Source organism: Danio rerio, chromosome 3, assembly GCF_052040795.2.
Source record: "Danio rerio strain M-AB ecotype USA chromosome 3, GRCz13ab, whole genome shotgun sequence".
NCBI lineage: Eukaryota > Metazoa > Chordata > Actinopteri > Cypriniformes > Danionidae > Danio > Danio rerio.
This window is the reverse complement of record NC_141023.1, coordinates 1,273,780-1,296,208: the sequence shown is the minus strand read 5'-3', so window position 1 is coordinate 1,296,208 and position 22,429 is coordinate 1,273,780. Positions and strand designations below refer to the sequence as shown.

Genomic DNA, 22,429 nt, shown 5'->3' with positions numbered 1-22,429 from the left:
CATCAGTATCTCCTTTCTACATCAACTGCCCCTGCACTTCCCCAGTAGCTCCTCCTATTATCAGTTGCTCCTCCCCTTCACCAATATCACCTCCCATCAACGGTTCTTCTCCCCACATGACCTCCCCCTCTGCCTAATCAATAGCTCCTCCCTTCATCAGTAGTCCCTCCCCTTCACTAGTAGCTCCTGCCCACATCAACTGCCAGTTTTACTCAGCCAGCTTCACATTCAACCTCGCTGTCTGCATCATCACAAAGATACAACATAGCAGTGAAGGGGAAGACAGAACAAACAAGTCAAAAAGGTTTTATTATAAAATAAACAAAAAGTAAAGCAGATACTATTTACACAAAACTACAAAAGAGGCAATAATTGCAATTACACTAAATACAAATAGACACATTTGACATAGACAACATGCTAAAAGAATAACTATTCAAAATGTATTGCATGTTCTGTAGTCTATTTATTACTAGTGTACTTCACTGTTAAAAATGTAAGATTGACACCCAGTGGTTGGATTGGATATTGCACTCCAAATTCAAAACACATTTGACTGGTGACGACTTCACACAAACGCAGGTTGCCAGATTGACGACACCAAAAGGAGCGAGTGTTCCTGACTATCAGGTCAACAGCATGCCCAAACTACACATGACAAAATGTCTACTACTATGACAATGGTCACCTCAGGTACAGCTCATGTGCATTATTCAGTGTTAAATGCTAACAATGAGTTTGAATGCGGTGACCTGGTGGCGCAGTAGGTGGTGCTGTTGCCTCACATCAAGAAGTTTGCTGGTTTGAACCTCAGCTGGGTCAGTTGGCATTTCGGTGTGGAGTTTGCATGTTCTCCCCGTGTTGGCGTGGGTTTCCTCCGTGTGCACCGATTTCCCTCACAGTCCAAACACATGTGCTATAGGGGAATCAGGTAAGCTAAATATAGCGTATAAGTGTGTATGGATGTTTCCCAGTGATGGGTTGCAGCTGAAAGGGCATCCACTGCGTAAAAACATATGCTGCATAAGTTGGTGGTTCATTCCGCGGTGGCGACCCCAGATTAATATATGGACTAAGCCGAAAAAAAAAACAATTGACACCCAGTGGTTGAACCAGGGATTGCACTACAAATTCAAAACGCATTTTTACCTGGACTGATGACGACTTCACACAAACGCAGGTTGCCAGATTGAAGACTTGCGAATGTTCCTGACTATCAGGTCAACAGCATGCCCAAACTACACATGACAAAATAATGGAGGTTATGTCCACACCATCACCTGAAATGTCCATTTTAGTATTGGTTTTTGTTCCTCGCGTAAACAACTGCATAAACTACTATGATAGTAAAAAAAGCACATGAGCTGTACCTGAGCTGATCAGTGATAAATGCTAATAAAGTAAGTCTGCATGCCATTTGACATGACATTTATTGCTACACTACTGAAAGCAGCAGCAGATCGTTCACCTCAGATCTCGAGTATAAACTCGAGGATAGGCTGTAGTTTGAACTGCGACTCAGTGCAAATCTACAAATATAAGTCACTTAGCATTTACTTTTATTAATGTTGAAAAGGCCTAATATGTATTAGTTAGATTATAAGCCTTATTATAGTGTTAGAGTGCAGCGAGTGCACTATTATTTGCTTCCGAATGGCTGAATTTAAATGTTTTCGGCGTGAGCGGACAGCCAAATTGCCTGTAACTGGAATCTTGTCACGTGGCATGTTGTTGAGACAAGGTGCTGCACTGTGAGAGTCCAAAACTTACATTCTTAACATTTAAAGATATATTATAAAGTAAATAAAACGAAGTAAAACAGTAATAAAACTGGTGCTGGCTAAAACATACAATAAAGCCTGAAAAAAAACAGGAGCAAGCCTAGAAAAAGACAGATTCAGCCAAAATCAAAATGTGGAAGAAGACTCTTTAGTCTATTGAAAAATTTTAAATTAATAGAAGACCCGATGTAAATGTTTTTTTTTTGTGTGTGTGTGTCTTTTCTCTGGTTTAAGTAACTTTTTTTCATTTTAATTTACTATGTTATTGACTTTATTATTTGTGCTCTGTTCTATAAATGTAGATAATTGTCCTTATTCAAATTTTGCCTTATTGTAATTGTGTTATGATGCAATAAAAAAAATGTAAAAAAAAAAGACAGATTCAGCCATGTCCAATCTGCCCTTTCAGAGTTAGAAGACAGTTCACTTTGAACAGAGCGCATTGTACAAAAACCATCAATAACCTAAACAAATAGCTTGAAAGCAAAATAAATGCTGTAAAAAAGCTTTTTTATAAAGTGCTATAAACAAATAAAGTAAAAAAAAAGAGAGGAAAAACTTCTCAGTGTTCAACTGATACAGCTAGTACTTGTCAAGTCTGCTTGTCTTGATGTTGACAAGCACAATGAATCTTCTTCAGGTCAAAGCTGATCCAGAGTCAGTCATAACAATGACCATGATTCTATTAGTCTGATCTTTTTTCTAGCCTGAAACACACACACACACACACACACACACACACACACACACACACACACACACACACACACACACACACACACAGTTAATGTAATTCATTATTGGGAAAAAAGTCAACTGATGCTCAGTTTAATATATAATAATCACCTTCAGTTCAACAGCGGTGTCTCCCCCTGTTGGAGAAACAGTGAAATGAATCTGAGAGTATTATAAATCATTTGCATGAGGGATACAGACAGCAGCTACACATTCATACCAGTCAGCAAATCTATACTGTGCTTTTAGACAGGGCAAATATTGGTATACCTCATAGCAGAACTGCATGCAGCTCTTCATCTCCATCCAGTTACAGTACATTTCTGCAGACAACATCTAAACAGCGTGAAAGATTAAACTGTTTAAATATTCGTTGCCCTCTAAATTGATTGTATACAGAAAGCATCAGCAATCTAAAACAAATCCCCCTCCCAGTCAATTTTTTTTTGACTAAAATATGTGACATACTTCAAATAAAGGGAATTCTCCGATTAAAACTCATCTCTCGGCCGTCACTTGTTTCTTTTTGCTGTTGAACACAAAAGAAGATATTTTGAGGAATGCTGGCAACCTGTCACCATTGGTGTTTGCTTTTATTTCTAGCTAAGGTTTAGTCTAGTCTACAGTGGAAGTCAATGGTTACAGGTTTTCAGCATTCTTCAAAATATCATTTGAGTTTCACCCAAAAAAAAGAAAACTCTTTTCAGAAAACTTTTGTGAAACTTTCACTTTGGTGAAACAGGGTCTTTGCCTGTTTTTATTGGTGTTAAGGGGATTTTTCTTCTTATACAAAAATTAACCATTGTTTCTCTGCATTAAATCATGGTTAAACTATGCCTTTTATGGTAAAACCATAGTAACCACAAAATGTATGGAGCTAATAATATGCCAAAACAATCTGAATTTGAGTTGTGTTCATTTGAATTACTGACGGTTATAATTTAATCAATCTGAGTTTTTATATGCTGTTAAAAATTTTTTATTTACATTTCTTAATTTGAATTTCTTAATTTGAATTCATAACTTGAATATTGAAGATCTGAAATTTAAGACTACTGAATTTTTCAAGCTTCAATTCCCAAACTTCAGATTTTTAGTGTTCTGAATTGACAGACTGCAGATATTGGGTTTGTAAAAATACAGTTTCAACTTTTCAAGATGAAGAAAACCAGAACATCAAATTCAATATCCTAAATTTAAAAACCCGACATTCATATTCATCAGACAGTAGGTCAGGGGTGATCAACAGGGAAGAGTAGACGATTAACTATAATAATTAAATAAATACATGATTATTATAAATAATTATATAATATTAAAAAAAAAAAAATTAACTTTAATTATGTTTTACCTCTAAGCTTCAAGCATGGCAAAGTTGTTTATGCTCTGAGTCTCGCGCCATTTAGATCACATCTAAAATAATTAGCCTAAATCTGAGGTAACACACTAATATGAAAGCCATGCTGCTTTACAAAACAACTTTATATAGCAAAAAAAAAAAACTACAAGCACACATTTAACACATTTCAAGAGTTCACACTTAGCTGATGATTTATAAAAGCTTGTTTGGCATGCTGTCCCGGGAGAGAGCCCCGAGCTCAAGGACTCCTCAAGTCCGGGGCTTCCTCCCGTTTGGCAGAGCGAGAGGGGAGCCTAAGCTCGGTGGATCTCAGAACTCCCCCGCTGCTGTAGCAAAGGGAACACAAGGGTTAGATAATGCTTGGTTTTTTATGTATATTGAATGTCTTTGGATGGTGGGAGGAAACCGGAGCACCCGGGGAAAACCAACGCGGACACGGGGAGAACATACAAACTCCTCACAGAAACATCCGCCGGTCCTAGGGGGCCAGGGCCGGCGGTGTTCTTGCTGTGGGGCTCGCAGTGCTAACCACTGGGCCTCCGTGCCGCCCAATCAGAGGTAAAAGAGGAGGAAAAGGGGAGGAGGGGGGTTTCTTCCAAACGAAGATAAAGTGAATTGAAAACTGTGGTTATTTATAGTGGCTTAGGTCTCGAATGATTGGAAGATACTGATTAACAAATTCAAAACCAGCCGTGATCAATCATAAGCACGTGATCCTCCCGAAATTAGTTTATAAATAAACTTCACTTGTAACAATTATTCTAGCAATGATGCAGCATGAGGAAACTCCTGAGGTTGCAGTAACTGAAATGCCAACACAACAGGACTGTCTAGCGCGTATCTGCTCCTTAAGCGTCACGTGCCTCTTTCTCTGGATCTGCGCCAAGCAGATTGATTTTTAACATCAGAATACGCCATGCACTAAAGTAAACATTCTATCCACACCGGTGTAAACGTACGCTTCAGGGAACAGCCAATGCAGTCTGATCACATGAGTCTTAGTGTTCTTGTACGCGTCAAAGGGTTAAAAGTGTGTTCATTTTATTCCTTTATTATTCAGCGATTCTTTCGCGTACCAGTTTGAGAACCTTTGCACTACAGAATGTTATGTATTCACAAACGACATGTAAACGCATCAGCTTTTCACAGTGGAATACTCACTACTCTTGAGTACTTTTAAAAGGGCTACTTACATTTACATTTACATTTAGTCATTTAGCAGATGCTTTTATCCAAAGCGACTTACAAATGAGGATAAGGAAGCAATTTACACAACAATGATATAAGAGCAACAATGAATAAGTGCTATAGGCAAGTTTCAGGTCTGTAAAGTCTAAGAAGGAAAGTATTAGTAGTATTAGTATTATTTTTTTTTTCTTTGGTACAGTTAGTGTGATATTCAGAGAGGCAATTGCAGATTAGGAAGTGAAGTGGAGACTAAATAGTTGAGTTTTTAGTGGTTTCTTGAAGACAGCGAGTGACTCTGCTGTTCTGATGCAGTTAGGGAGTTCATTCCACCAACTGGACAGATTGAATGCGAGAGTTCGGGAAAGTGATTTCTTCCCTCTTTGGGATGAACCACGAGGCGACGTTCATTCACAGAACGCAAGTTTCTGGAGGGCACATAGATCTGCAGAAGTGAGAGCAGATAAGAAGGAGCAAGGCCAGAAGTCGCTTTGTAGGCAAACATCAGAGCTTTGAATTTGATGCGAGCAGCAACTGGCAGCCAGTGCAAACGGATGAGCAGCGGAGTGACATGTGCTCTTATAGGTTCATTGAAGACCACTCGTGCTGCTGCGTTCTGGAGCCGTTGAAGAGGCTTGATAGAGTTAGCTGGAAGCCCAGCTAGCAGAGAGTTGCAGTAATCCAGTCTGGAGAGAACAAGAGCTTGAACAAGGAGTTAAGCTGCATGTTCAGATAAGAAGGGTCGGATCTTTCTGATGTTATAGAGTGCGAATCTGCACGATCGAGCAGTTCTAGAACTTGTTACTCCTACTTTGAGTAATATTTACAATAGATACTTTTACTCTTCTTACACTACATTTTTAGGCAAGTAATGATACTTTTACTTGAGTATGATTTTTCAGTACTCTTTCCACCACTGCACACAGGTTCATGTGGTTATTGTGTCTGTCTTAAAAGTTCTGATTATAATTGGATCAGCAATGATCCCTCACTACTCACACTTGTCCAAGGCGAAATACAGAACAGCCAGCACAATCACAGATCCAATTCCTGCAGAAACCACTCCGATGACGATCTTTGGCCGGTAGTCCAGGGTTTTTTTGTCTATAAGAATGCAAATGCACAAAAATAAATTAAAACTAAGTTCTACTTTGGCTAACACCATATGAGAGTCTTATGCCTGTTGTATTTTAAATGGAGCATGCATGTAGAGAGCTTTGGTAAACACTTGTCGTTTTTAACCCTCGGGGGTCTGAGTTGATTTTGGGGCCCCTGAGATGTTTTGACATGCCCTGACATTGGTTCTTATTTCAGCTACTCATTACACAGTACTGGCCAACATGTATTTTATTTGTATTCAGCACAAACTGTGCTACACTAATATGTGAGAAATATTGATGTGCAGGATTGTGTTTTTTAGAAAACAAATATTATGTGTGATTAGTAAGTTTCGGAGAAAAATGTAGCTGAAATAAAGTCAAAATAACCCACTGAATGTGCCTGAACAAGACTTTAGAGTAAGCAGTCTTGTAGGCTGGAATATTTACTGCACAATTATGTGAAAAGCATTCTGTTCTCTCCTTCAAAGAAGACATTACAATGATCCACAATTTGTTAGGATTGATTTGGGTGATCTCAGCTGTATGCGTGAGTGACAATGATCATGAATAATTCACACCTGGAGGGACAAAAGACACTCCCCCTCTGGCTAATGTTCACCCATTAAGGGCACTGTGAAGCAATGTCCATCTGCAAAAGCTAGCCCAAACTAAATGCTTGTTGAATTACTTGCTGTATTATATTATTTGCATGACCATACAAACACTCTGGGTAAACAAGATACAGTGCTTAGCACATATTAGTTCACGCCGCACAAATCTCTCTTTCCACTACACCCATGAGTGGTTTTTAGGCGTTGCGCTACGCTGTTTAAATAGCAAATGCATTAGCGCTCATATGTGCGCTCATAGGCGTTCTGGTCTAAAAAGGAAGGCGTTCTGAGGCGGACCGCTGGCGCGTTGCTATTTTGAGAAACTATAATAGATTTTTCATTAGACCAAAACTAACCCGGTCTAAACTCCAGCGCAGAGTTGCGCCTGGCTTACACTCTGCTTAATACACACAAGAGAGCAATAGGCAAATATCTCTACATATGAAAAAAATTAAATATTAAGGATGGATATATATATATATATATATATATATATATATATATATATATATATATATATATATATATATATATATAGGATATATTAAGAATAGATATAGGATATAAATATAAAGGATTAAAATATTACAAAACATATTATTTTCTAGACTACACATAAATATGAAAAATCACTGCTTTTATGTCTTCTTCATCTCGGGAGGCTTTTTCAGTTCGTTCATAACAATTTGCTTTTGTATAATGTTATTAGTATTAGCAGTATTATTTATCAAATATTAAATTTCGATTCAAAATTTCAACTACAATAAACACTTGTGAACAATATCCCCAGACAATAAAACTACAAGTGAACAATATCACAAAGACCAACCAATTTTGCACTTAAGAGCTGGGGAGAAGTGTTCCTCAGCTCACTAGCTTCAGAAGCCAGTATTTATAGCCAAGCCACTCCGACTCAGGTTCAAAACGATTAGCAGCTGGGAGCTAATTAACCTGAGTCGGGGTGTGTGAGAGAGAGAGAGAGAGAGAGAGAGAAAGAGAGGAGAGAGAGAGAAGGGTGGAGCACAACACTTTATGCAAAGCCTATTGACCTTATTCTCCGCAGACGAGCGGGCGCTGCCATTTGAATCTTTTTGGCACGAGACTTCCGGTCTCATTCACTTCCATTAATTTTTAGACATTAAAAACTGCTCGTTTCACTGTTTGATGTTGCAAACTGATATTTCCTTATTATATTATTCTACTTGGTCTTTATAGTCATGCAAACATTTGTTTGTAGAGCAAGCAGTTTGACCGTTTTTTGCTGTTTATTATTCCTTGTCATTTCTCTCATAGGCGACTGAAACGGAAGTTCTAAGACAATCGCGAAAACAGGCGCACTTCCGCATTTTAGAATAGGGTCAATAATATACACACAAAGTTATGTTTTGGCTGTAACAATATGCAGATTTATATTTGTTTTATTAAAACAAGCTTAGATTTGTCCACCTGTCAGGTTTTAGACCATATGGGGCACAGCATGTGTTTTAGGATATCACTCAGGTTTTTGAGCACACTTCATTATTATTGTTCATTTATTCGTTTGCTGGAAATTAGAACTGAATTTAGAAATAGTTTTAAACGAATATTTGCGCTTAACAAACGAAATTAATTATTTATAGACTAATTGATGTCTGTGCGTAAAGCTTTCCGTATCCAAGAGCTAAAGTGAAAGTAGATCATTTATCTCATTCTCACGCAGTAGATGCTCTTTTTAACAGTTTTCTGTTAAAAAACTGTCAACTGTTAACTGTTTGCTAGTGAAATGCTCAGATTTTACACTTAGACTTGCTTTACGTCCTGTAAATAGCGAATGGGCTTATGGCGCAACGCAGCTGGCTCTTAAAGGGAATGGGAGGTGAGACTCTAATTCAGTGGTTCTCAAAGTGGGGGTCGGGACCCCTTGAGGGGTCGCGGAACAATGAAGCGGGGTCGCCTGGTGATTTCCAAAAATCTACTTATTATTATTATTAGACCATAAGAATTACCATATTTAATTCATAACCAACTGAAGAGAAAAAAACAGCCGTTTATAGTTACTATAGTAGCTTATTTACTTGTTCTATTGGATTGCGACACCCTGGGGTAAATACATTATATTAAAGACACAGCAATAGCGTCAGATGCAGCAGATTGATTTTATAACACCAGGTTAAACTTTCTGGCCCATTTACAGCACTGAAATACATTTACAAAATTAAACGAAGAATAGACTTTGGTCTATTGGTGTGTCTGTGTGTGTGCGCCATTGCATGCAAGTTTTCTGTATTTATAACCACCTCAGAGGATATTGGGGGTCGCGAGTCGCTGGCATTGTTATTTTAGGGGTCGCATGCTGAAAAGTTTGGGAACCCCTGCTCTAATTGGTTTATTCTCAAAACACACCTATAACTCATTAAGAAAATAAACTCAACCCTTTTAGACCATGCGCCACAGCGCAAGGCAGATTTTTAAGAAAAAGAAATTAGCAAAAATGCATTCTGACACGCCCTGAAAGCGTCTGCGCCCTGCGTCAAAATAGAGCCCATAGTGTTGATTTTTAAACTGATGACTTTATTAAACAATGTTCCTTTTGATATATATACAGTTGAAGTCAGAATTATTATCCCCCCTGTTCATTTTTCCCCCAATTTCTGTTTAACGGAGAGCAGATTTTCTCAGCACATTGCTTATCATAATAGTTTAATAACTCATCTCTAATAACTGATTTATTTTCTCTTTGTCATGATGACAGTAAATAATATTAGACTAGATATTCTTCAAGACACTTCTATACAGCTTAAAGTGACATGTAAAGGCTTCACTAGGGTAATTAGGATAACTAGGCAGGTTAGGATAATTAGGCAAGTCATTGTTCTGTATGGTTTGTTCTGTAGACTATAGAAAACAAATAAAGGGGCTAATAATATTGACCTTAAAATGGTGTTTAAAAAATTAAAAGCTGCTTTAATTCTAGCCGAAATAAAACAAATAAGACTTTCTCCAGAAGAAAAAATATTATCAGACATACTGTAAACATTTCCTCAATCTGTTCAACATCATTTGGGCAATATTTAAAAAAGAAGAAAAATTTAAAGGGGGGCGAATAATTCTGACTACAGCTGTGTGTGTATATATATATATATATATATATATATATATATATATATATATATATATATATATATATATATATGGGGTAAATCTTTGGGCCATCTTTGAAAGATGATTACAGTGACATTTATGTATGTAATGTGTGTGGCTTCTTGATGACAGATGTCACGCAAAGACTGATTGGAAAGAGACAGGTAATCTGGCATAGTTGTTACTCATGACAATAAAATTGTGTAGTCTGAGCTAGGATTAACTATAATAACTGTTAATAGTTAAATGTATAAACTGTATAAAACTGCTTTGATTACCCCATCTGACAGTAACTGGGTTTTTCAAGGTCCTGTGGGTCAGGTGACAGTCATATTCATCTATCTGGTCCTCCTTGATCTCCACACTCTTCCTCAGCTGGAAGGTTTGATCATGGTTTGGTCGAACTCCTGTAGATTCAGTCTCATCTTCAGGCAGGCGATTTCTCCTAATGTTCAACATCACGTCTTTGTCGTAGAAGCCAGTGGCCAGACAGGTGAGTTTCAGCTTGGTTTTATCACTGATGGACTTCACTGCAAACACATGAACATCTGGAGGAGCTGAAACACAGAAACGTCACATCATCAGCCCTATTCATCTCTTTGATAGCTCTCACTTAAAAAAAAAGCATTACAATACTTTCTGCCTCCTTAAATTCCTGTTTTTTTATCGTATACAATTTAAAATTCTTTTATTAACTTACAAAGCTCTTCACAACCTGGCACTCGATTATCTCTCTGATCTTCTTCACTGGTGCACTCCTCAGCGCTCACTGAGATCCTCTGCGGCTGAACTGTTGTCAGTTCCAAATTTTAAGATGAAGTCTTTTGGTGGCAGGGCTTTTAGCTGCACTGCACCACAGTTATGGAATCCCCATCAAGTGGATTCTATCTCCAATTTTAAATCCCAGGTTAAAACCGTTCTGTTCAGGATTGCTTTTAATGACTTTCTGGATTAATACTATGTTTTAATATTCTTCTGTCTTGTTTTTATAATGTGCCTGTGACATACTGTAAGGTGTCTTTGAGTGCTCTGAAAGGTGCCTATAAATAAAAGGTATTATTATTATTATTATTAAATTGATCCTAGTGTAAAAAAATCAATGTGCATCAAAAAAAAACTGTGCATTATTTTTAATTAGCACTAACCTGAATAAAACCTTTCACATGTAAGAAAAATATCCTATACATACAGTGTATGCGTAAAGTATTCAAAGTGTTTCACTTTTTCCCCATTTGTCATGTTACAGCCTTTAAGAGTTCACACTCAGCTGATGATTGATTATAAAGCGTGCTGTCCCGGGAGAGAGCCCTGAGCTCATAAGATCCTCGAGCCCAAGGCTTCCTTCTGTTTTGAAGGCGAGAGTGGAGTTTGAGCTCAGGTAGATCTGTAGAACTGCCCTGCTGTAGTAGCTAATGAACAGATAGTAGGGATGTAATGGTATTGTAAATACCGTCATACCGCAATATTAATTTTTTTCGATATTACCGTAGTCGCATGACTCGGTAAAACTATAGGTCTTCTGAGAAAATTTGCTCAGGCGAATGAAGCGAACGGGAGGTAGCGAAAACTACAATACCCATCAGCCCATGCTTGACCATCATCCCTTGCGGTCTGTTGTCGCTACAGATCCAGTAATGCGGAAATGGAGTGTGCTGCTAGAAGCAGGGATGAAAAAGAGCTGGAAAACTCTAAAGCGGGTGTTGTCGCCGCGCGCGTTCTGAATAGAGGTGTTGTCGCGCGAGTTCTTATCAGCTGTGTTGTCGCGCGAGTTCTTATCAGCTGTGTTGTCGCGCGAGTTCTTATCAGCTGTGTTGTCGCGCGAGTTCTTATCAGCTGTGTTGTCGCGCGCGTACTGAATAGCGGTGTTGCCGCCCGAGTTCTTATCAGCTGTGTTGTCGCGCGCGTACTGAATAGCGGTGTTGTCGCGCGAGTTCTTATCAGCTATGTTGTCGCACGCGTACTGAATAGCGGTGTTGTCGCGCGCGTACTGAACAGCTGTGTTGTCGCGCGAGTTCTTATCAGCTGTGTTGTCGCGCGCGTAATGAATAGCGGTGTTGCCGCGCGAGTTCTTATCAGCTGTGTTGTCGCGCGAGTTCTTATCAGCTGTGTTGTCGCGCGCGTACTGAATAGCGGTGTTGTCGCGCGAGTTCTTATCAGCTGTGTTGTCGCGCGAGTTCTTATCAGCTGTGTTGTCGCGCGAGTTCTTATCAGCTGTGTTGTCGCGCGAGTTCTTATCAGCTGTGTTGTCGCGCGAGTTCTTATCAGCGGTGTTGTCGCGCGCGTACTGAATAGCGGTGTTGTCGCGCGAGTTCTTATCAGCTATGTTGTCGCACGCGTACTGAATAGCGGTGTTGTCGCGCGCGTACTGAATAGCGGTGTTGCCGCGCGAGTTCTTATCAGCTGTGTTGTCGCGCGCGTAATGAATAGCGGTGTTGCCGCGCGAGTTCTTATCAGCTGTGTTGTCGCGCGAGTTCTTATCAGCTGTGTTGTCGCGCGAGTTCTTATCAGCTGTGTTGTCGCGCGCGTAATGAATAGCGGTGTTGTCGCGCGAGTTCTTATCAGCTGTGTTGTCGCGCGAGTTCTTATCAGCTGTGTTGTCGCGCGCGTACTGAATAGCGGTGTTGTCGCGCGAGTTCTTATCAGCTGTGTTGTCGCGCGAGTTCTTATCAGCTGTGTTGTCGCGCGAGTTCTTATCAGCTGTGTTGTCGCGCGCGTAATGAATAGCGGTGTTGTCGCGCGAGTTCTTATCAGCTGTGTTGTCGCGCGAGTTCTTATCAGCTGTGTTGTCGCGCGCGTACTGAATAGCGGTGTTGTCGCGCGAGTTCTTATCAGCTGTGTTGTCGCGCGAGTTCTTATCAGCTGTGTTGTCACGCGCGTACTGAATAGCGGTGTTGTCGCGCGCGTACTGAATAGCGGTGTTGTCGCGCGAGTTCTTATCAGCTGTGTTGTCGCGCGCGTACTGAATAGCGGTGTTGTCGCGCGAGTTCTTATCAGCTGTGTTGTTGCGCGCGTACTGAATAGCGGTGTTGCCGCGCGAGTTCTTATCAGCTGTGTTGTCGCGCGCGTACTGAATAGCGGTGTTGTCGCGCGAGTTCTTATCAGCTGTGTTGTCGCGCGAGTTCTTATCAGCTGTGTTGTCGCGCGCGTACTGAATAGCGGTGTTGTCGCGCGAGTTCTTATCAGCTGTGTTGTCGCGCGAGTTCTTATCAGCTGTGTTGTCGCATGAGTTCTTATCAGCTGTGTTGTTGCGCGCGTACTGAATAGCGGTGTTGTTGCGCGAGTTCTTATCAGCTGTGTTGTCGCGCGCGTACTGAATAGCGGTGTTGTCGCGCGCGTACTGAATAACGGTGTTGTCGCGCGAGTTCTTATCAGCTGTGTTGTCGCGTGAGTTCTTATCAGCTGTGTTGTCGCGCGCGTACTGAATAGCGGTGTTGTCGCGCGAGTTCTTATCAGCTGTGTTGTCGCGCGCGTACTGAATAGCGGTGTTGTCGCGCGAGTTCTTATCAGCTGTGTTGTCGCGCGCGTACTGAATAGCGGTGTTGTCGCGCGAGTTCTTATCAGCTGTGTTGTCACGCGCGTACTGAATAGCGGTGTTGTCAGCACACTGTTCAGATTGATGCAGACATGAGACCTCTATCTCACTCATGGTTTGTCCTCTCAAGTGGGGGAAAGACAATGCACAACGTTACCCACTGCTGTCAACCTGGGCCAAGTCATATCTCTCTTGTCCCAGAAACCTCAGTCCCAAATGAGAGGTTTTTTTTCTGTTGCAGGGGACATTGTAAATACCCAGAGATACCAGCTTTTACCAGATTATATTTATATGATAATTTTCCTTTAAACCCATCTCTATCTAAGTGAGTGAGAGATTAAATGTTGAATGTGATGAGTTTTCAACAATACTAAATTGAAACTTAATTTTTTTACATGGTTTAATATTTTTTTGTTATTAAAATTGAAGTTCCTGTTTCAAAGCTTACAGATAGATGGCTAATTTGTATGTCATTGACACTTTTGGCACTTTTTTGGAGTATTTTCATAAGTTTTGTTTTTTCCTGTAAATGATTCAATAAATACCGTTACATCCCTAACAGATAGTGATTGCTCTTAAGAGATAGCTACTGACTAGGAGCATGTCTATGGGGCTGATTTGAATTAGTCAATTAACTTAAGTTGCATGATTTTGGATGGTTGGAGGAAACCGAGAAACCCACATGAGCACGGGGAGAACATGTACACTCCGCTCAGAAACGTCGGCTGGATTGGTGAGGACTAGAACCAGTGACGTTCTTGCTGTGAGGCAACATTGCTAACCATTAGGAAACCCATCAAGGAAAGGCGGATGACTAGGGGTGGAAGGGGGGATTCTTCAAAATGGCTGTGATATGGAACTGAGGGTATTTATAGTGGCTTAGGAGTCGTCTGATTGGTGAATAATGAATTGAATAATGCGGGACCGGCCGCAAGCAATCATAAGCATGTGATCCTCTCCAAATTATTTTATAAATAAACTCCACTTTATCAATAATAGATTTAATTTAAAACTGTCTTCAGATTTTTACAAACAACTCAAAATAATATAAAAATGTAAAAAAATAAACAAACCATGTTCATGAGTATTCACAGCTTTAGCTCAATACTGTAGTGAAGCTCCTTTGACATCAATTACAGCCTCAACTTTTTTCCAGTTTGATGCCACAAGCTGGACACAGATTTATTTGGTCAGTTTCTCCTCTTTACTGCCGTTCCATGAGGCTGGATGGGGAGTGCTACTTTCAGATCTCTCAGAGATGTTCAATGGGTTTAGGTCTGGGCTCTGGCTGGGCCATCCCAGCACATTCACGGAGTCATTCCATAGACACTACCCTGTTATCTGGGCTGTGCTGAGAGTCTTTGTCCTGCTGTTAGAGGCCCAGTGCGCTCTGCAGCGACGAACAGAGATGTTCATCTTTCCCTCATCAGTTCCTGATGCTGAAAAGCAGCCCATTGGCCAGCTGATGATGTCCTCCAGATACAGAGTTAAATCTGTGTTCATTAGACTGATAATTTAGTTTTCATGGGTACTACAAGGCTCCATTCTAGGTCCCTTTACATTTTCTCATTAGCATACACTGACAGTGCTGCAGTTTCTTTCTCTTTACTCAGGGCTCTTTAGTCCTTTCCCGTAGCTCTACAGACAGTCTTGGCCTTCAACTGTGTGTGCTCTGCACTGTTACCTGTTATGAATCATATAAATATGTATGCCTGGCTATAAATCTAGAACAACTATGCATGGATATTGCTCAGATGATCACCGCCTGCTCTCCCCTAGACACGACTTATGTGTTCATTAGGCTGAGAAATTGTAGTTTTTTAATGGGGTACCACAAGGCTCTGCTCTTGGTCCCTTCATTTTTCACATTGTGTAGGCTACCACTAGGAGATGTCTATCACAATCACTAGCGATCTAATCCTGGCAGATCACTGGTAAACACACAGATCGCAAATTCGCCATTACATTGACTACAAGTTCCAGTCATGCACCGCTCACACGCACCTGTTCCTCGTTCATTATATTACACACACCCATGGCTGGGAGCTGCTTACTGATTACATGGATTTTATAAACTGCACACACACACACTTCATTGCTAAATCTTGTTATACTGTCATTGTGAACATTACGCTGTGTTTTCCTTGCCTTGCTTGTTTATTTACGTTGTCTGCTGCCTGTCTGTACTGACCATTCGCCGGTGTATTTGACTACGACTCTGGATTCCCTGTATACATCTGTTTGCCCCTGTGTTGACCGTTGCTTGCATGTCCTTTCGGCTAAATAGACCTGCGTTTGGATGCGCACCTCCTGGTCAGCATCCACATTACATTACAATGTCATATAAAAAGAGATTTCACTGCTTCAACTGAACTGTACTTCAACAGTGAAACTGATATTAATCTAGCTAGATCTAGAACAGATGCAATCCAACAAATACAAGCACATTTACTCACAGGCTTTTCTGAGCTCTTCATCTGCATACTCTCTGAATTTGTTGAGCCAGCCCACACACTCTTTCTCCAGGTAAATGTTGACGTATAGGTTCAGGTTGGGCGCATTGTCCCATTTTTTCTTGGTTGGCAGCGCTGCGTCCACTGGGGCGACCCACTGAGACTCTGCATCATCATAAGCAAGGAAGTTTTCTCCATCATAACTGTATTCATAAATGCCTTTGGAAAACTTTGTTTTATTTCCCTGTTCCTCAACCTCACAGCCAGTCCTCCACTGAAGAACGTGAAGATCTGAAATGAAGAGAAGACAGATATCTTTGCTACGCGACGGTAATAATGATCATAAAGCTGCTTGTATGTGTTTGAGTGTTGCTCACCTGATCTATTGTGTCTCATGCGGTCTATCAGTATGTTGACGTTCACATTAAACCACTGCTCTTTGCTCTTTCTCGACTGAGTGCCTTTCTCCCAGTAATCCTCCTGCATTTTCTCCTTCATCCACTGCTGTTTGGGAATCTTTCTCCGCTCTTCGCTGTTATGAGAGTCAATCTGTCTGTCATCTAACAGACCCATAGCAGAGAACTCATAGATGCCCGGCAGATCCAGAGGTCTGGACAAACCCGTGTAGATGTAATACAGAGAGTGCTTCTCTGAAATAAATAATAAAATGTGCAATTAATAAGCATTCACTGGCTTAAATGTGTTAATACAGGTATGTTTCCAATGCCAGTGAATATCATTATACAGTCTCAAAACATTTCAAATATGGAAGTAACCCTGTAGGTGCTTGCCGTGGACCCTTATCATTATTATATTACATTAAATACCAGATATACTAGCAAAATAAATGAAACGATTAAAAAAAAACATGCTTTACATTATCTGGATATACAGGCCCGTAGCCAGCCTAGTGAGGGGGTGTGGGGTGTCTTTTGCCCCAATTCGGACCTTTTTGCATTTTTCCTCAAATTTCCATTTGATTAAGAAATTTGAAAACAGCATTTTGGTGACATTTTAGGAAATATTTTGTGCTGGATTCGCTTGTCTTCTGCTATATGTGCATACTTTTTGTAGAAACAAAATCAATGATCATGTGTAAATTTTGTCAGTTCATGCATGTTTTTTTTTTCCATTTTTATGGGGACACTGTGGACCACCCTTCAACATAACTCAAACTAAAGTAAACCATATTCAGGTTAGAACACACATATTATGCCTAATAACAACAACAACAACAACAACAACAACAACAATAATAATAATAATAACAATAATAATAATAATACAATAATAATAACAACAATAATAATGATAATACAATAACAAAAATAACAATAATAATACAACAACAATAATAATAATAATACATAATAATAATACAATAATAATAACAACAAAAATATTAATAATACATTAATAATAACAACAATAACAATAATAATAACAATAATAATAATAATATAATAATAATAATAATCATCATCATCATAATCATAATAATCATTATAACAATAACAATAATAACAAAAACAACAACAATAATAATAATAATAATAATGATAAGAAGAATCATCATAATAATCATAATAACAACAATAATAACAACAACAACAACAACAACAATAATAATAATAATAATAACAATAATAATAATAATACAATAACAATAACAAAAATAACAATAATAATACAATAATAATAATAATAATAATAATAATACATAATAATAATAATACAATAATAATAACAACAAAAATATTAATAATACAATAATAATAACAATAATAATAATAATAATATAATAATCATCATCATCATCATCATAATCATAATAATCATTATAACAATAACAATAATAACAAAAACAACAACAATAATAATAATAAGAAGAATCATCATAATAATCATAATAACAACAACAATAATAACAAAAACAACAACAATAATAATAATAATAATAATAATAATAATAATAATTTTTATTTATATAGCGCCTTTTCAGAGCTCAAGGACACTTTACAAAGAATGTGACAAAAAAGACCGTAAGTAGATAAAAGATACACAAACATACAGGAAGTCAAATATAACAAACTGGAAATACAAAAGCAAGAGACAAATGAGCAGAACACAGGTGGATCAGATAAAGTAGTCAGTTTTACAAATCAGAAGTGAAGCATTCAGAAAATAAGTGAGTCTCAAGTTAGGATGTGAATTCAGAGATAGTATTATCAGAGTGGAGTGAGTGTGGTAGAGAGTTCCAGAGTTTTGTGCAATAACACTAAATGATCTGCCCCCCGTTGAAGAGAGGCGGTACCGAGGGACAGCGAGAAGGCCAGAGTCAGCAGAACGTAATGAACGAGTTGGGGTGTAGGGGACAAGCATGTTGCAGAGATAGGAGGGTGCTAGGTTATTTAGACATCTAAATGCAAGGAGAATTTAGAATTTAATGGGGTATACAACTAAGAGCCAATGGAGGTCGTTGAAGATTGAGTTATATGAGCAGAACGTTTGGTATGAGTATTTATTATATATATATATATATATATATATATATATATATATATATATATATTGTATATACTGTAATCTGGAGATGAGGCTGGCAGGCAGACCAATGAAAAGAGCATTACAGTAGTCGATGCGTGAGGAGACAAATGCATGGATGACAGTGTCAGCATCCTTGCTACTGATGAAGGGACGCAGTTGCGACGTAAATGAAAGAACGCAGATTTAGTGACAGATTTAATGTGAGACTGAAAAGAGAGTGTGGAGTCGAAGATCACACCTAATTTTTTTACAGAAGTAGATGTTTTAATGTGCGAGCCAGCAATCTCACTGGAGAAACCGGTGGAAATATTGCTGGTAAGCGCTGGTGTGCCAAAAAAAAATGATCTCAGTTTTGTCCATGTTGAGTTTCAGGGAATTTGAGTTAAGCCAATCATCAATATCCTTCACACAAGCAGAGATGTTGTCAATTTGGGCGGATGAGGTAGGTGTACATACAGAGTAAAGTTGAAATTCATCTGCATAAAAGTGATGGTTTAGACTGTGACGTTGTAGAATCAGGCCAAGTGGGTATATTGTGAATAGTAGTGGGCCTGGAACTGATACCTGGGGAACACCTCGCTTCAGAGAGAGATTGAAAATCCTTAACAGAGATGAAGAATTGTCTATCTGAGAGATATGAAGAGAACCAAGAGAGAGCAGTACCAGAAATACCCAGATCAGAGAGACGTGAGATAAGTAAATCATGGGAGACTGTATTAAAGGCAGAACTGAGGTCGAGTAGAAGTAATATAGACAAGGAGCCAGAATCACCAGAAAGCAATAGATCATTCACAACATTTACAAGTGCAGTTTCAGTACTATGGAGGAGCGAAAACCAGATGGAAAAGGGTCCAAGAGATTATAATAAACTAGAAAACACTGGTGTTAGGCAGCAACAGTACTTTCCAGTAATTTAAATTTGAAAGGTAGATTGGAAATTGAACGATAATTAGAACTGAGGGGTCGAGGTTGGGTTTCTTAAGCACGCGTGTGACGGCTGCAGTTTTTAGTGGCAGAGGAATTGAAGCATGGGTAAGAGATGCATTGATAAAGTGAGAGATGACAGAGTGGCAGAGTTTCAGGAGAGGTAGGAGCAGGATCAAGGTGACATGATGATGAGCTGGATTTCAAGATTAGCTTAGAGACAGAATCAGGGGTCGTCAAACTGGTGAAACTGGTTTGTGGAGGTGTTTTGAGAGGCCTAGCGGAACATGTTTTTTGGTTTCATTTCAGATGATCTGTTAGTTTCCCGTTTGCCCTTTTGTCTCTTCACATTTCTACCACCATGCGTTCTGAGTTATTTGCAGAAGCCTCATGTTAAAAATCATTTGTAATATTTAGGTTAGGTTAGGGTTTAGTTCTCTTTATTTCAACCAGAACACACACATAGCAGATTTAAAAGCGAATCAAACAAGGATCAATCAGATCCATCACTAAATACTCTCAAAATCACTTTCAGTCAATCAATGAGAGTTTCTATTTATGCAGTGGGTTCAATGCTTTCAGGCAAAATTTGGCTGCTCATTCAAAACAGCTCTTGCATGAGCACGGGCTCTTTCCTCACATTTCCGCTGGCTTCTCAGAAGCAGAAGGGGTCAAGTTGGTAAACTCAGAGCGCAATGAATGAATGGGAGAGGACAAGATGTATTTGCTGATATAATGAGAGAAAAACTCCCGGATGGGGTTTTTAAGACTCTCAGAAAGAGGAAACAATAGTGTGAGACTGATAAAGAGATGCCAGATTTACAGTCCTGCACCAATACACACTGCATTACACACCTCAAGCGCTCATTTGGTTATTATAATTTGATGCAAAGATGATTTAATACATACATAAACACATATAAATGTGCATATTATAAATACAAATATGCATAATTACATTTTTCAATTAAACAATAAAATCTTTCAAGGATTTAAGATGCTGATGAGCGTTAAACGCCTCGTCTTGTGAACAGGCACCATTAGAATATTGCGCATTTGACTAACACAATTAACACAAACACCATTAATCTTCGCTCAACGTTAGCGTCTGCAGTCACATACATTTAACCGTTATTTGGTGGTCGCGTTAGAACAGGAAGTTACGTTCACTCTCTAATAAATGCATAAAAGTTCATACCTGCTCGATATAAAGGTAAAGTCCCATAAAGAACAACAACACAACACAACGTAGAAACCACGTCCATAATCACAGAAAAACGACGTGTGAGTTGATGTTTATGCCAGCGATTCAGACGCACGTGGAGCATACCGCTGTCTTACTGACAGATCTCGCGGTCACGGATGTCGGCTAGGTTCAAACAACAGAGGAAAAGCGTCATGCAACTCCCAGCAAGTGGTGCTCGCTGCAGAGCCATTTGAGGAGAGCTGAGCTCCAGCGAGGGGAAGCTTAAGCTTGAGCTCCACCTTTTTTGCACTTCTTAAGCTGGCCAAAACAAAGAGCGAAGATGTATTATGTAGACTACATCAGAGCTGTCATTTGTAAGCATTTATCTTGTTCTGTTCATCTGATACACTATTAGATAAAGCTGAAGTTGTAGCTAGTATGTGTGTGACTGTCAAATCTGAATTACATTTCTTAATTATATTTTTAAGTGCTGTTTAAGATAGCACCCCACCCCCACCACTGTATTTTCTTTGTGCAAATCTCAATAAATCAGAATGTCATTGAAAAGTTGATTAATTTCCCAAATTCTGTTCAAAAAGTAAAACTCATATAGGCTACTATACACTCACCGGCCACTTTATTAGGTACACCTCACTTGTTGCAGGTTGGACACCCTTTTGCCTTCAGAACTGCCCTTAATCATTGGTGGCGTCGATTCAGCAAGCTACTGGAAATATTCCTCAGAGTTTTTGCTCCATATTGTCATGATAGCATCACACAGTTGCTGCTGATTTGTCGGCTGCACATCCATGATGCCAATCTCCACCACATCCCAAAGCTGCTCTATTGGATTGAGCTCTGGTGACTGTGGAGGCCATTTGAGTACAGTGAACTCATCGTCATGTTCAAGAAACCAGTCTGAGATGATTGAGCTTTATGACATGCTGCGTTATCCTGCTGGAAGTAGCCATCAGAAGATGGAGACACTGTGCTCATAAAGGGATGGACATGGTCAGCAGCAATACTCAGGTAGGCTGTGGCGTTGATGCTCAATTGGTACTAATGGACCCAAAGAAAATCTCCCCCACACCATTACACCACCACCACCAGCCTGAACCGCTGATACAAGGCAGGATGATCCATGCTTTCATGCTGTTGAGCCGAGCATCTGAATGTGTCAGCAGAAATGGAGACTCATCAGAGCAGCAACGTTTCTCCAATCTTCTATTGTCCAGTTTTGGTGAGTCTGTGTGAATTGTAGCCTCAGTTTCCTGTTCTTAGCTGACAGGAGCGGCACCCGGTGTGCTCTTCTGCTGCTGTAGCCCATCCGCCTCAAGGTTGGCCGTGTTGTGTGTTCAGAGATGCTCTTCTGCAGAGCTCGGTTGTAGCGAGTGCTTATTTGAGTTACTGTTGCCTTTCTATCAGCTGGAACCAGTCTGGTATTATAATCATAACCCCTTCTGAAGACAATGGTAATCAGATTTGGACAATTAATTCCTATTGACAACATTATTATTGTGCCTTTTGTTCTAATTGTTGTTTAGATTGGGCACAGTAATGTTAATATATAAAGCATACTGTGGAATAAAGAATAAAAGATTTATACAGCAGTATATGAAAACTGAACACTAACAGGAACAATGACACAATCTATGCAGTGTTACAGAGCGGTACTCTTTCTTCAGCAGTAATTTAATCTCTTGTTTATGATGATGAGACTAAAACTGAAGAATATAGGCTCTATTTTGACGATCCAGGCGCAAAGCACAGGACGCAAAAGCATTCAGGGCATGTCAGAATCCCCTTCTGCTAATATAAGGACAGAAAAATCCGCTTTGTGCCGTGGCACATGGTCTAACAGGGTTGAGCTTATTCTCTTAATGAGTTATAGGTGT

At 39.4% G+C, this 22,429-nt stretch overlaps 1 protein-coding gene across 5 annotated transcripts; it reads right to left on the bottom strand.

Moving 5' to 3' along the window:
• Positions 1–285: 285 nt before the first annotated feature.
• Positions 286–20,786, bottom strand: LOC147845360 (major histocompatibility complex class I-related protein 1). Of its 5 annotated transcripts, XM_087243738.1 has the most exons (9): positions 20,547–20,786; positions 16,255–16,527; positions 15,881–16,168; positions 10,171–10,449; positions 6,061–6,165; positions 2,985–3,045; positions 2,787–2,852; positions 2,628–2,653; positions 286–2,488 (listed from the first exon to the last, which is right to left on the bottom strand). In XM_087243738.1, the coding sequence occupies exons 1-6, from the start codon at positions 20,674–20,676 to the stop codon at positions 3,029–3,031; spliced, it is 1,092 nt and encodes a 363-aa protein (XP_087099864.1). In that variant the 5' UTR covers positions 20,677–20,786; the 3' UTR covers positions 286–2,488; positions 2,628–2,653; positions 2,787–2,852; positions 2,985–3,028. The 5 variants fall into 5 exon arrangements, with proteins under 5 accessions (XP_087099864.1, XP_087099863.1, XP_087099866.1 ...); XM_087243737.1 differs by lacking the exon at positions 2,985–3,045; XM_087243740.1 differs by lacking the exons at positions 286–2,488; positions 2,628–2,653; positions 2,787–2,852; ... (1 more) ...; positions 6,061–6,165; positions 10,171–10,449 and adding an exon at positions 10,593–11,301 and having other exon boundaries at positions 13,976–16,168.
• Between the last annotated feature and the right edge of the window lie 1,643 nt (positions 20,787–22,429).